This window comes from Geotrypetes seraphini, chromosome 12 (assembly GCF_902459505.1).
Source record: "Geotrypetes seraphini chromosome 12, aGeoSer1.1, whole genome shotgun sequence".
Taxonomy (NCBI): Eukaryota; Metazoa; Chordata; class Amphibia; order Gymnophiona; family Dermophiidae; genus Geotrypetes; species Geotrypetes seraphini.
In genome coordinates this window covers 31775599-31791431 of record NC_047095.1, presented here as the reverse complement: position 1 = coordinate 31791431, position 15833 = coordinate 31775599, and the positions used below count along the sequence as shown (strand labels likewise).

At 43.3% G+C, this 15833-nt stretch overlaps 1 protein-coding gene across 2 annotated transcripts in view; it reads left to right on the top strand.

The window, feature by feature from the left end:
• SPATA1 (spermatogenesis associated 1) overlaps nucleotides 1-15833 on the top strand; it is a 79107-nt gene that overhangs the window by 11719 nt on the left and 51555 nt on the right. For both annotated transcript variants that reach the window (XM_033916695.1, XM_033916694.1), the window contains exon 3: nucleotides 14186-14303. In XM_033916695.1, the coding sequence (XP_033772586.1) occupies nucleotides 14186-14303 (118 nt within the window). The remainder of the gene's footprint in view (nucleotides 1-14185; nucleotides 14304-15833) is intronic.

Here is a 15833-nt window from a genome sequence, read left to right as displayed (position 1 = left end):
TACCTTTCAATGTTAGTAGATGATGAAGTGACATTATATATGGCACATCATTTAGAAAAGAAAATGTCTCTGCTATTTCTTTATATATCTCTCCTCTTCTTTTTATCTCAGCTGCAAGTTTGTCAAGAATTGTACAAAAGCTGTTGATATGAAATTTATCTCTGGCATTCAGTTCAACGTTCAATTTATCTCTGGCATTCAGTTCAACATACAGAAATGTAAAGTATTATATGTAGGAAGCAGAAACCCGAGGTACAGCTATATGATGGGAGGGATGTTATTGAATGAGAGTACCCAAGAAAGGGACTTGGGGGTAAAGGTGGACAAGTCAATGAAGCCGGCGGCACAGTGCACAGCGGCCACTAAGAAAGCGAATAGAATGCTAGGTATAATCAAGAAGGGTATTACAACCAGAACGAAAGAAGTTATCCTGCCGTTGTATCGGGTGATGGTGTGTCCGCATCTGGAGTACTGCGAACAATATTGGTCGCCGTACCTTAAGAAGGATATGGCGATACTCAAGAGGGTGCAAAGGAGAGCGACGCGTCTGATAAAAGGTATGGAAAACCTTTCATACGCTGAGAGATTGGAGAAATTCGGGTTCTTTTCCCTAGAAAAAGAGGAGACATAGAGGAGATATGATAGAGACCTACAAAATCATGAAGGGCATAGAGAAAGTGGGGAGGGGCAGATTTTTCAAACTTTTGAAAAATACAAGAACGAGAGGGCATTCGGAAAAGTTGAAAGGGGACAGCTTCAGAACAAATGCTAGGAAGTTTTTCTTCACCCAACGTGGTGGACACCTGGAATGCGCTTCCAGAGGGCGTGATAGGACAGAGTACGGTATTGGGGTTCAAGAAGGGATTGGACAAGTTTCTGTTGGAAACAGGGATAGAGGGGTATAGATAGAGGATTACTGCATAGGTCTTGGACCTGTTGGGCCGCCATGTGAGCAGACTGCTGGTTAAGATGGACCTCAGGACTGACCCAGCGGAGGCACTTCTTATGTTCTGATACATTTATGAGTTGTAGCTGCCTTGTAATCAACATCTGGTACCATTTCCTTTGCATCCTTTTCATATTTTTCTAATTCATCTTGTAAAGTACACAGTTAGTCAGCTAATGATACATACAGATCTGCAAATGTTTTTACGTTCACATCTTCATTTTGTAGAACTTTGTTTACTCTGTGAAAATTCTGCAAAATCTCATTCCAAAAATTCAACATAAAAACGAATTCTAGCTCTTGCTAGAAGAGAAGCAAATAATATTGCAGATAAGATGCGACTGGTCTTCGGCTATATATGCTAATGCTTCTAAAATTTAAAAATGTAAAAATTGCTGTTATTGCCATAGCATGTGCCTCCCATCTTGTATCAGAGAGGGATTTTAAGACACTTTCATTTTTAATATGATCTTTAAGAATTTTCCACCGGCTGGTTGAAGCTGAGAAAAAGGTATAGAGAAACTGTACTGTAGAGAAGAAATTAACAGCCTCTTGACAGCAATCAGCAGCACTTTGGCCAACCAGATTTAGTGAATGAGTTGCACATGGCACATATATAGCAAACTTGTTTGTTTCTGAAAATTTTTGCTGTATCCCAGACATGTTAGCAGCATTGTCATAAGACCCCTACATTTTGAAAAATTTAGTCTACAAGCTTCACGTAAGTACTGCAATACTTGGTTTGCAATTTTCTCGCCAGCGTGTCTTTCTATTTCCAGAAAGGTTAAAAAGTGTTCAATAGGCTGTCCGTCTTTTAAGTACCTAAGTACAACACTTAACTGGTCGATATGTGATAGATCTGGTGTTGAATCAATGGACAAAATAAAATAACAATGAATGCATAGACTTTTTATGACATTACTTGAATAAGTTCCTCGCAGGTGGTTTTTGACAGGTAAGAAGGATTTCCTTTGCCAGAATTTCCATACTTCGAAATGTGGCCTGCTAAAAATGGATCAAACTGGCTTATGAGTTCAAGCAGCCCTAAAAAATTCCCATTTTTCAATGATCCAAACCTTTCTTCTGTTCCTCGAAAAGCCAAGCCACATTCAGCTAATGTACATGCCTCAAGACATGTTCCCAGCAGTAATCACACTCTTCCTGAATTTGTTTCTCCAACCGTGACTTCAACCCCGCACCTTGTCTGCGAGTTAAATATGTTAGCAAAGAGTCTCGGTGAGTAGGGCTTTTCTCATGCTTATCAATTACAATAGTATTTCGCTAGTCACTGAACCCTTCTCTTATAACAAAATTCGAGAAATTTTTAGGAGCAGTTTACAAACAAAACAATAAACTGATCCTGTTGATGGTGAATACAATAACCACTCTCTCTTGTATTTCTCACCATTGGCTTTTGTCCCATTAAAAAGTTTCTGTGAACAATACCTTGCTGATTTGCCACTACTAAAATGCCGGTAAGACTTGTCAAATGGCCCATTGTGGTGTCGACAGTTACTGGGCCCGCAAGCGATCCAATAAGCCATATCATCAGCAGAGAAATCAAGCCACAACCCTGGATCTTTAGCTAAATTGTAATTTTCTTCATCTTTTATAGACAGAATAATTTCATTGCCTTCACCGTGATCCACTAACCCTTCATTTTCAACAATTATTTGAGCCCTAAATTGTATTGTAAAGTCATTCTAATCAACATTTGCAGTAGAGGTATCCATTTCAAGAGAATTTACAGGCAAAGTGAGATCAGTTATGAGACATGTGCTAGATGAACCTGCTTGTGACACCTCAGTGATTCTAACTGTCAGCCTAGCTATCGCTACCATTCAGCATTCTTAGTTGGCATTACTTATGTCAGTGAAGGCCTATGGGAAATTATATCAATCTGACTCTGGCATGGGAATGCAGATAGACCCTGAGGGCAGGGAAACTGTTTTAAGTATCCCGGATATGTTTTAAGTAGCCCTGATTGAATCATGACTAGCTAAAAGGTGTTAATGTCTGATTAAGAGGGTGCTTAGGACAATGGGTCCAGGTGCAAGCCAGAGACTTAGGGCCACAAACAAAACTGACACTAACATCATCACATTTTCATTCTGAAGTGATCAAAGTGGTATTTGCCGTATTTGTGTCCACTTCTGATGAAGGAGATTGGTTTTGCCCCAGAATCTGTATATCATGTTGTGGAACTTGCGTGAAGAAATCAGTTAGCTTTGCAGTCTTGAGCTCTAATTCTAAAGTCTTCTCTTGTTTCTTGTTTGATAGTTTTCGTTTTTGTGCACCACTAAACTGAACCCATTTAATCTTGGTTCTTGGGATCTGTTAAATATAGAAATAAAAAGAATATTTTGTTTGAATTATTATGCGGCATTCAACATAGTTACACATTTTATAAGCAGAATAATGCGGACAATTTAATTCCCAGCTTACTGCTGATGCTGAATCATGTTCTTTAGTTAATAAAGAGATTTTGTTTCAGAATTTCAGAATACATTGGTGTTTCAGAAATACTCCTAAATAAAAACGCTTGTAAAACTTGTGTTTAACAAATAAACTGAAATAAATTTAACTATGTTCTATCAAAAAAGGCTGGAATAAACAAAATTAAATAGTACTGAAATAGTAGACTGTGCAACATGAGTGGACACGAGCACATTTCGCACGAAGGCATGTTTGGCATACAACGCCGTTAGGTGAGTGCGCCAAAATGTCTGAGCTCATATCCAAGAATAGAATTAGACACATTCAAAATATATAAAACGTACTTACATTTTAATGGATTAGAGAGCCAGAACTGAGTGTGCTATTGGAATAATCACTAAGCAACTTTGAGGCTTTGAAAGCAAGAAGAGGTGATGAATGCACCTGCAATTAGCACTAGTGACTGTTGGCAACTAGACGAAGAACTTCTTATGAGCTAGTACCCGTCACTTGCGCTGTTTCAAACGCGTCTAGACTTGTTCAAAATTTGTATACCTTCCAATCTGCGAGCACAGTGTACTTTATTTTGCAGGATAAACATGAGGACACAAGAGAGAACGCTTTAGAAACAGAACTTATTTATTTTTCATTAAATTTTGAAAATGGCTATAAATTTAATAATTTAAATGATAAATTTGGCTATGAAAGATTTCTTGATGCCCTAAGCGCGTGCTTACTTTGCTTAGAGGGTTAATCCAGCACTGGGGGGGGGGGGGGGGGGGTGTGGAGAGGAGGAGAGGCGAGAGACATGATCTGTAGGCAGTCAGCTGGCGCTGGCGCCTCTCCTCCTCGCCGGTGTCTCGCAGCACACAGTTTGCGATGCACTGCATTATAGAATACCAGAACAGAACTGCATCGGCATGCCACAATTTAGTCATGCCCACTTACAGTTGGTGCACCAAAGTGCACCATGCAACACACACAATGGATAGTATTCTGTAAGTTGGGAGTGTCACATGGTAACATGCCCATACCTTGCCTACATGTATGCAGGATAACTGACATTGGCATGCACTTTATAGAACAGTACTTGGCATTTATGTGCATAAATGCTAATTATTGGCACCTCTGATTCAAGTTATAGAATGTGTGTCTGTGTGTGTCGGGGGGTGGGGGGTTGTTAGTGTTTTTCTCAGATATAATTAAATGCAGTATCTTGAAATAAATTAGTTGGATAATGTGAGGTAGAACTGTCCTCAGTAAGCTCTTTGGGGTGATGACCATTTGTTCCTTCCTTCCCAGAAATGAGACGTGAAATATAAACAAGGTTTCTCTTTTCATTTCCTTTCAAAAGCTCACTATTTACTAGTTACAACTCGGATCTTTAATTTAAATCATCAGACATTCAAGACATGCATATAAGCCATGTAAATCCACAAGATGAAAAAACCCTTGCAAAAATACAGTAGCAAACTGCTAAAAAAACCCCAAATAACCCTCAGTGCCCAGGCTTCTTAAAATGGATACTTCCTACTAGACTTTTGGCTCTCAGGCTATCTGGTGTGAACTCTGAGCTCCCATAGCATCCCCCAGTTTTCTGCCTTTCTTTCAATCTCCTAATGACTGTACTTTCACCTGGCTCCTGCTGCAGCTTCCCTTAAAACTACACATTTCAGATTTTTTTTACTACTGGTTACCTGTGCAAAATTTGAGAAAGACATATGCACTCCCTTAAACAACCAATCCTGATTTTTAAAATTTTGTTTTGTTTCATTTCTTATACACCGTCTGCCAGCTATTCAAATACAGTAGGCATTTTACTGTTTCTTAGGGCTCTCAATCTGACATTTTACCTGAGGCAATGGCGGGTTAAGTGTAGAATTACCATATGGCTCCAGAAAAAGAAAGACGGATTGAGACATCCCGGTTTCACCTCCATTGAAAACAATGGAAGTAAAACCCGGATGTCTCGATCCGTCCTCCTTTTTCTGGAGCCAAATGGTAGCCCTAGTTAAGTGACTTGGTCAAGATCACAAGGAGCCGCAGTGGTACTCGGCCTGCTATTCTAAACATTCAGCTACTCCGTCACTCCACTATAAACATTGTAAACCATAGATAGACAAACTTTGGCCTCATGGTCCAAATTATAGTTTGCTGCTTCCTACCAGTCAGTGTGTGTGGGGAGGGGGCATGTAAACATTTGCTCCCAATCGCATGCAATTGCCGCTCAGAACAGAGGCAGGCGAAAAGCAAAACCCCAGCTAGGCAGAGCCTATGCAAGGGTTTATTGGTGCCCCAGGTATACCTTAAACCTTGTGTCCCGTCCTTTCAATTAACTTCCCGAAGGGAATACTATCTTTTCAGTTGTAGCCCCACAAACTTGAAATTCACTCCCGAAACAACTGAGGGAAACAAAGTCATTAGACAAATTCAAAGGATTATTAAAAACCTTTTTATTTAAAGATACCTTTGATGATTAAAATTTCTAAGAGGCTCTAATATCTTCTTTTCCTTGTCCTGTATTAACCTATAACTGTCTCTTTTCTATCACAATTGTAGTTCTCCCCTCATCCTTATGTAACTAATCAGTCATGTTAGTCCTTGTCTATGTCAGTAATTGTTTTACCTGTCATCCCCATATTTTATTGTATATCACTTTAAATTTCAAAATTGCGATGTTATCAAAATTTTATTAAACTTGAAACTTGATATTCAACAATCCTGACCACCCTAATATCACCCCTTCCAGAATGCTGCTGTAAATATCACAATTAGTCTTCATAATTTTAAATATTATTAGGCATGTAATGTATACTGTATGTAATGAGGACAATTGACAACTGCCCACCCTCCCTACAGCTGAAAGTGTTATAGAATCTGTTTATATCTTATTAGGCAATACTCATATACCTTCTCAATGCTGTGCTTTATACAGTATATATTTACGAGCGGTGCTTGGGAATTAAAGCATGGCTTTTATTTAGTTCAACTTAATAGTAACATAGATTAATTAACATTATCCCAGGACAAGCAGGCAGCATATTCTTGACTGATGGGTGACGGCACCGACGGAGCCCCGGTACGGACAATTTTAGAGTGATTGCACTCTAAGAACTTTAGAAAGTTCTAGCTCGGCCGCACCGCGCACGCGCGAGTGCCCTCCCGCCCGACAGAGGCGCGCGGTCCCTCAGTTTCTTAGTTTCTTAGTTTCCGCGGAGCTAAGAAGACGCGTTTTTTTTCAACGGCTGTTGAAACTTTTTTTCTATTGCCTTCCCGCTCGCGTAAACTTTTTGGCTTTGGCCTTATTTCGTTTCTTTTTTTCTTTTGTAAAAAAAAAAAATATATATATTTTTTCCTTTTCTTAATTTGATTTTCCCCGGCGGGGCCTTCTGCCACCATCGAAGCCTCGGCCTTCGATTTGGCGGAAGCCGTTTTTCCTTTCATGCCCCCCCAACCGGGTTTTAAAAAGTGCCAGCGGTGTGCTAGGCCTATATCTCTCACGGACCCACACAACTGGTGTTTACAGTGTTTGGGTCCTGAGCATCAGGCCTCTACTTGCACCCGCTGTGCTACTCTAAAAAAACGGACATTAAAAAATCGCCAGATACAGCAGCGATTACTGTTCGGTACCGAGATGTCCGACCCCGTTCCTTCGACTCCGGCTTCGGCACCGATTCAGTCGGCACCCTCGTCTTCGACGCCGCGTGATTCCACACCGGCATCTCAACAGTCAGGTAAGCCGGCTAAGAAGCCTTCCCCGCTGGAACGTCTTCCGGCCTCGAGTGCAGTGAGTCCAATCCTGCCGCCTGTAAGACGCCAGCGGAAGCGCTCCGCCCCTATAGAGGTGAGTCCCTCGACATCGGGCTCCTCATCTCCGGGGCGTCGAGCGGCACCGCAGGTACCGCAGAAGAAAAAAAGCGGTACCGGTGCCATCCCTCGATGACCGCATTACGGCCATCCTTCAGGTGCAGCTTAAGGAGCAATTAGAAAGACTCCTTCCTGCTATCATGACACCGAACCTTCCGGTGCCGGCCCGCACCGAGCTATCGGTACCGGTTGTGGAACAACCCGTATCGATACCGATTGTGGAACCCGTATTACCCGCTTCCACTGTTTCGGTACCGCTTCACCTAACCTCATCGGTATCGATGCCAGTTCTTGCACCGGAGCCGAGAGCTCACCATCAATCGGTACAGACTTCGGCACCGGTGCGACCGATAACATCTCCTGACTCGGTATCGATGAGGTCGGGTAAGTCGGTGCGCAAAACCCGACACATTCAAACGTCGACACCGGAGTCTCAGGACCATGCTTCCCATGTCAGGGATCCTGATCTGTGGGGGGACTCAGAGGAACCCTTTCTTTCTGAAGGCGAATGTTCCTCAGAGGAGGAGGATTCGGCTGTCCCTGACCCATCCTCCAAACAGGTCACTTCCTCTTTCTCCTGTTTTTTGAAAGAGATGTGTGAATCCTTGTCCATTCCTTTGGAGGCTGAATCCAAAAAGTCTAAAGCTTTTTTGGATGCCCTTGATTTTGATCAGCCTCCAAAGGAATTTTTGAAACTTCCCCTTCATGACATCTTGAGGGAAACTTTCTATAAAAATTTAGAGACTCCTTTAACTGTCCCAGGGGCCCCACGTAAACTGGATTCTCTATATAAAGTAATTCCCATTCCTGGGTTCGACAAACCTCAACTTCCACACGAGTCATTATTTGTCGAATCCACCCTTAAAAAGACTTCAGGAGCCAGTGTATATGCATCTGTCCCTCCTGGCAGAGAAGGAAGGGCCATGGATAAATTTGGTAAGAGGCTCTACCAAAATGCTATGTTAGCAAATAGGGCTAGTAATTATGCTTTTCATTTCTCTTTTTATTTAAAGCATCTCCTTACCACCATGGCTTCGTTCGAAAAATATCTTCCTTCACGAAAGCATTCCTCTTTTCACACCTGCTTGTCGTCTCTTTTCCAATTGCGTAAGTTTATGGTTAGATCCATATATGACACCTTTGAACTTACATCCAGAGCGACAGCAATGTCGGTGGCTATGCGCCGTTTGGCCTGGCTTCGGGTATCCGAGCTTGATGTTAACCATCAAGATCGGTTAGCCAACGCCCCGTGCCTAGGGGATGAGCTCTTTGGGGATTCCATGGACTCAACCACACAAAAGCTCTCGGCTCATGAGACGCGCTGGGATACTCTGCTTAAAAATAAAAAGAAGCCTCCTCCACCAAAACCATATAGACAGCAGTCGGCCTATCAACGCCGCTTCGCAGCTCGTCCATTAACTACCACTGCTCAGCAACCCAGGCGTCAGAGGCAACAACAACGTCAGCCTCCCAGACAGCAGCAGCAACAACAATCTGTGAAACAACCTCCTCAGCAGAAGTCACAGCCCTTTTGACTTCATTCTCCACAGTATAGCCAGTATCCCTATTCCTGCTCTCCTGCCTCAGCCTATAGGAGGTCGACTTTCTCTGTTCCTCAGCCGGTGGGAAGTAATCACGTCGGACCAATGGGTCCTCAACATCATCCGCCACGGCTACTCTCTCAACTTTCAGACTCTTCCACCTCAAAGCCTGCCAAAAGAGTCTGCTTTGAACAGTCCTCAATCGGCCCTCCTTATTCAGGAGGTCCAATCCCTCCTCCTTCTGAACGCTATAGAAGAAGTTCCTCTAGATCAAAAGGGGCAGGGATTCTACTCCCGTTATTTTCTAGTCCCCAAAAAAACTGGAGATCTCAGACCCATCCTAGATCTTCGCGATCTCAACAAACATCTGGTAAAAGAAAAATTCAAGATGCTTTCTTTAGCCATCCTTTATCCCCTTCTAAATCAAAACGACTGGCTATGCTCCCTCGATCTCAAAGAGGCTTACACTCACATACCGATCAATGTAACCTCAAGACCATATCTCCGATTCATGATCAATCATTGTCATTACCAATACAAGGTACTGCCCTTCGGTCTAGCCTCATCTCCAAGGGTATTCACCAAATGTCTCATTGTGGTAGCGGCATTTCTACGCTCTCACTACCTTCAGGTATTCCCTTACCTGGACGACTGGTTGATCAAAGCCACATCCGCTCAAGCAGTTCTCCTGGCCACCAACCAAACCATCCAGTTTCTACAAATTCTGGGGTTCGAGATCAATCTACCCAAATCTCATATCATCCCCACTCAAAGACTTCAATTCATTGGAGCGATCCTAGATACACTCCAAATGAGAGCTTTCCTACCATCCAATCGTCTTCAGACCCTTCAGTCTCTATGTCAGCAGGTGCTTTCACTACCTTCCATCTCAGCCAGACAGATGATGGTACTCTTGGGGCACATGGCATCCACAGTTCATGTCACACCTCACGCACGTCTTCACCTGCGCACTCCTCAATGGACCCTTGCTACTCAGTGGTCCCAAGCGTCGGATCCTTGCTCACGACACATATCTGTGACATTATCTCTGCGTCAGTCTCTTCAATGGTGGTTGGTATCCTCAAATCTATCCAGAGGTCTTCTGTTCCATCAGCCTCCTCATCAACTAGTCATCACCACCGACGCCTCTCTGTATGCATGGGGAGCTCACTTGAACGAGTTCCAGACTCAAGGTTTTTGGACAGCCCAGGAAAAGAAGCATCAAATCAATTTCCTGGAACTCAGAGCGATGTTTTATGCCCTCAAGGCCTTCCAACATCTTCTCTTTCCTCAGGTCCTTCTGTTGTGCACAGACAATCAGGTTGCGATGTACTACATCAACAAACAGGGTGGGACAGGCTCTCGCCTTTTATGCCAGGAAGCCCAGAAGATCTGGACTTGGGCCATAGATCACCATCTCTTCCTGAAAGCTATATACATTCAGGGGGCACAGAATTCTTTAGCGGACAAACTCAGCAGAATTCTCCAACCTCACGAGTGGACACTCGATCCTGTAACTCTGCAGTCCATCTTCACTCAATGGGGCACTCCTCAGATAGACCTCTTTGCAGCTCCTCACAATCACCAGCTGCCCCTATTCTGCTCCAGACTTTACTCTCCGCACCGTCTAGCAGCAGATGCTTTTCTCCTCGACTGGTCGAATCTGTTCCTGTACGCCTTCCCTCCTCTGCCTCTCATGTTGAGAACCTTGTTCAAGCTCAAGAGGGAAAGAGCCACCATGATTCTAATTGCTCCGAGGTGGCCCAGGCAACATTGGTTCTCCCTTCTACTTCAACTCAGTTCCAGGGAACCTTTTCTTCTTCCTCTGTTTCCATCTCTGCTTACGCAACAGCAGGAAACCCTTCTACATCCCAACCTCCAGTCTCTACACCTGACAGCTTGGTATCTCTCGGGCTGACTTCGACTGATACTCTTTTGTCGCAGCCCGTTCGTTCCATTCTGGATGCCTCCAGGAAACCAGCCACTCTGCAATGTTACCATCAAAAGTGGACGAGATTTTCTTCCTGGTGTCTTCTTCATCATCTTGATCCCACTTCCCTGGCAGTGGAGACGTTGTTGGATTATTTGCTTTCTTTGTCTGACTCTGGCCTTAAGTCCTCTTCCATCAGAGTCCACCTCAGTGCCATTGCAGCTTTTCATGAGCCAGTCCATGGAAAACTTCTTTCAGCTCATCCCCTGGTATCCAGGTTCATGCGTGGACTTTTCAATGTGAAACCACCTCTTAAAGCCCCTCCTGTTCTCTGGGATCTCAATGTGGTTCTTTCCGCCTTGATGAAGCCTCCATTTGAACCATTGGCTACATCTCCTTTCAAGTTTCTCACTTGGAAAGTGCTTTTCCTTATTGCTCTTACCTCTGCCAGGAGGGTCAGTGAGCTTCATGCACTTGTCGCAGATCCACCTTTTACGGTTTTTCACCATGACAAGGTGGTTTTGCGTACACATCCAAAGTTTCTCCCTAAGGTTGTCTCTGAATTCCATCTCAACCAATCCATTGTTCTACCGGTTTTCTTTCCAAAACCTCATTCTCATTCTGGGGAACAAGCTCTGCATACTTTGGATTGTAAACGGGCTCTAGCTTACTATCTAGAGCGTACGAAACCCCACAGATCAGTTCCTCAACTTTTTCTGTCCTTTGATCCGAATAAATTGGGACGTCCTGTTTCTAAACGTACGTTGTCTAATTGGCTGGCAGCGTGCATTTCATTCTGTTATGCTCAGACCGGACTGACACTGGAAGGTTCTGTCACGGCCCATAGAGTCAGAGCTATGGCAGCATCTGTAGCTTTCCTCCGTTCCACTCCTATTGAGGAAATCTGCAAAGCTGCTACTTGGTCCTCAGTTCACACTTTTACATCTCATTATTGTCTGGATGCATTCTCCAGACGGGATGGACACTTCGGCCAATCTGTTTTGCAAAATTTGTTTTCATAATGGCCAACCTTCCCTCCATCCCTCTTTTTGTTAGCTTGGAGGTCACCCATCAGTCAAGAATATGCTGCCTGCTTGTCCTGGGATAAAGCACAGTTACTTACCGTAACAGGTGTTATCCAGGGACAGCAGGCAGATATTCTTGCGTCCCACCCACCTCCCCGGGTTGGCTTCTTAGCTGGCTTACACTAACTGAGGGACCGCGCGCCTCTGTCGGGCGGGAGGGCACTCGCGCGTGCGCGGTGCGGCCGAGCTAGAACTTTCTAAAGTTCTTAGAGTGCAATCACTCTAAAATTGTCCGTACCGGGGCTCCGTCGGTGCCGTCACCCATCAGTCAAGAATATCTGCCTGCTGTCCCTGGATAACACCTGTTACGGTAAGTAACTGTGCTATCTTACACCTCCCCTTTTCCAAATGACAGTGCAATTTAGTCATCTTCCATCAGTATATGCGCAATCTCAATGTCTCAACAATGTAAATCACAAAGAGTAGACGTCTTTAATTCAAATATCCCTTTATTCACTGATAAAGTGCTGTGAAATTTAGTTACCAGACATCTAAGAAAACCCAGATATGTCCTCTTTTTAGAGGACTGTCCAGGTGCCCGGATGGACTTTCCAAAACCCAGCAGTTTGTCCAGGCTTTGGAAAGTCCTGATGAGCTTCGGCCACATCTGGAGGGCCTCTGAGCATGCGCGAATTACGTAACACACATCTGCTCATGCTCCAGGCCCTCCAGACATGTCTGGAATTCGTCGGGGAAGAAGAGAGGAGGCTTTGTGAGGGTGGGGCTGGAGGCAGAACAGGGCTGGGCTGGAGGTGGGACAGGGTGGGGTCATTTGTCTGGGGTTTTTGCGGCCCAAAATATGGTAACCCTGTGTGAACTGAATCACAACTAAATAAAATTCCAATATATCTCCTCAATTTCCAGTTTGTCCCCTCAACTCAGCTTGAATTTCGATTTTTTTTCTTCAGAATTAAGATACAGTAAGTCATTTGAGAGTATATATAAAAAAGTATTTAATGGGGACATCTTTTGTGCGATAGAGTGCTTTGTGGAAGGTATCATGTTTGTAGTGATGTTATGATGTTATGATCTCAAAGTCTCTCCTTGAGGGCCGCAATCCAATGAATATGCATTGAAAGCAGTGCATGCACATAGATCTAATGCATATTCATTGGGGAAATCCTGAAAACCCGACTGGATTGCGGCCCTCAAGGAGGGACTTTGAGACCCCTGATAGTACAAATGGTAATGTAATATATATTTGGTATGAAAATATGTTAGCACAATGTGAGTGTTTACTAAATGCTATTAATTGAGTATAGAAGTTAATATTTTCAATAAAAGGATAATTAATTTTAAAAAATTAATGCAATATTAAGTACAATACCTTGCTGTAATTAGTAATAATTGTCCAAGATTATCATGACCTAAATGATCTTGCACCATAGTTTTTATGTCTCATGATCTCACCTAGAATAATCAGCCAAGCTCCATGTTGTAATGTTCTTTGGTATACCAACCTAGATCAATAATGCTGACAGCTTAATTCTCTTTAAAAAAAAAATACAGTTCAGGCCTGGTCTGGACATCTATGTAGCAAAGTCTAAATTTAACCCAACTTCCCTATAAACTACAGGCCCCCAAACCACTCCAAAACTAACCATAACAAAAAATGTGTGCTTTGACTGCTGCCATTTTTTTTTTTTGCTCCCCTCCACCCTGAATTGGCACCCTAAGCAATTGTCTAATCTGCCTGATGGCTAAATTAACCCCAACCATCAGCAAATTCATTAACTTTCTGCTGACTATATATGTATGGTTACCATATGGCTCCAGAAAAAGAAGGATGGATTGAGACATCTGGGTTTTACTTCCACTGAAAACAATGGAAGTAAGGAGGACAGATAGAGACAGCTGGGTTTTATTTTCATTGAAAGTAATGGAAGTAAAACCTGGATGTCTCAATCCGTCCTCCTTTTCTGGAGCCTCATGGTAACCCTACATATATGTAGCATGTTCTTTCTCTTCCTCCCAACTGCACTCCCCAACACCCTCATCGGGGCTTTTCGCCTTCTTCTGGTAGGACCAGGTACAATAATGTGGCTGACTTCTGCCCTTTTCTATCAACAGTAGTCAGTGGACTTTTATGGCATGGCAGTACTACCAGTCACTCAGACCTGAAGTGAGACACTGGAAGTACAATGAAATTGAAACCACAGCCACCTTTCTAACTGCCTGCCATGGTTCCATCTGTATAAGCTAACAACATTGACATCAAATTCCACAACCTTTTGAGCTGGCATTGAGGGTTTTATCCATGTTTATTGATTAAGAATCTAAAATCAGAAGAATCTAAAATCAGAATACTGTATTCAGTTATTTCTTAGTAGATTCCATGATTTGGACATCACAAATAAAGAACTGGTTTTTGGTGTTTTAGGGTGAACCCTGACCTTAAACTGCATGTACTGAGAGAGCAGTTGAGCGAGTTCTTGATTGAAGACACTGTTGCTGATAAGTTTATTTTTCTGAAGTTGGTAGGGAGAAGTCTAGCAGTGGTAAGTTAAATCTTTGTCTTTTCCAGAATTATTTCTGACAGAACATTTTATTAGAAATGTAGAGGCCTGTTACTTGAAGGTTGTTTCCCCATTTTGTGCCAATGGAAAAAATGCCTAGTAAACAGAGCCCTAAAATAGCAAGCTCCTTTACCTTTCTGCCTATTTGCTTTCCAAAAAGGATCTTCAATGCTTAGAAGCATGCGGAAAATTTCTGGTCAATATTCAGCATGTGACAGTCAGCATTAGCCACAATTTCATTGAAAGTTTCATGCACATCACATCCAAGCTACAAGCTAAGTAGTTTTGACTTTTCTGACACCATTTTGAAACATTTACTGTGTCTGCTGTAGGTAGGAAGGGGGTCAAGAGCCGGCGAAGATCTTTTCCCTTTCTACTGCAGTAATTGACATTATTACACACGGGGTTCTGAGGCTCTCCCCTCATTTAGATGTGATGTGCATGAAACTTTCAATGAAATTGTGGCATAAGTAAATCATTGCTTGAATATAAGTGAGAAAGTTATAGGAGTTGGATTTGATTTTCCTTCTCATTCCTGTATAGAAGACTTTTGGGGGTTTACAGTCAGCATTAGCCCCAGTGGTGTGCAGTAAGGTCTTTCAGGGGATTCAGTGAATTCCCAGCTCTACAGCCCTGCTTTTTTATTATTTTTTGTTTACTTTTTGCTTGATGTAGTTTGATTTGTTGAGTAGGCAGCTTGCTCAACCAGTCAAACTGCATCAAAAAGTAAACCAAAATAAAAAGCAGGGCTTTTGGACTGGGGCTTCTCCAAACCATCCTGAAGGACAGTACTGATCTGAATTTGATTGGCTAAGCAGCATCTGCCTATTGCCTGCTCAACCAATAAAATTCAGAGCAGTGCCCTCAGGGCCTTTATTGGGTGGGGCAAATCCCCTAAAAGCCATGACTGCACACCACTGGGGCACTGGCATTGAATACGTGAGTCCTGGCTGATATTCAGCTGAGTAAACATTCTGGCCAAGTAAGGATCCCACCTCCCCCACAGAACCTGAGATGTTCAGATGACATGAACAGGTTGATCAAGTAGAACTAAGTACAGTGGTGCCTCACACAACGAACTTAATCCGTTCCAGGAGCAAGTTTGTTATGTGAAACGTTCGTTGTGTGAAACGCGTTTTCCCATAAGAATACATTTAAAACACAATAATTCGTTCTGCAGCCCTGTTTTCCCATAAGAATACATTTAAAACACAATAATTCGTTCTGCAGCCCTACATTTCCCTCCCTCCACCTCACCTTGTATGCGGAGTCTGCCGGCCCTCTCCCTCACCCAGCCGCACGCTTCCAGAAAGCTGTGCACGCGCAGCTGCTGGAGTTGGTCAATGTTCTACTCTCCTGCAACTTCCGGTTTCCGGTTGCGTCAGAGGAGAAGATTGAGCAACAGAGCATGCGCGCGTGCGCTGCTCCCTGAAAGCGTGCGGCTGGCCGAGAAAGAGGGCCGGAGAACTCGGCATCCAGGGTAAGGTGGAGGGAGATGATGGAACAGTATTT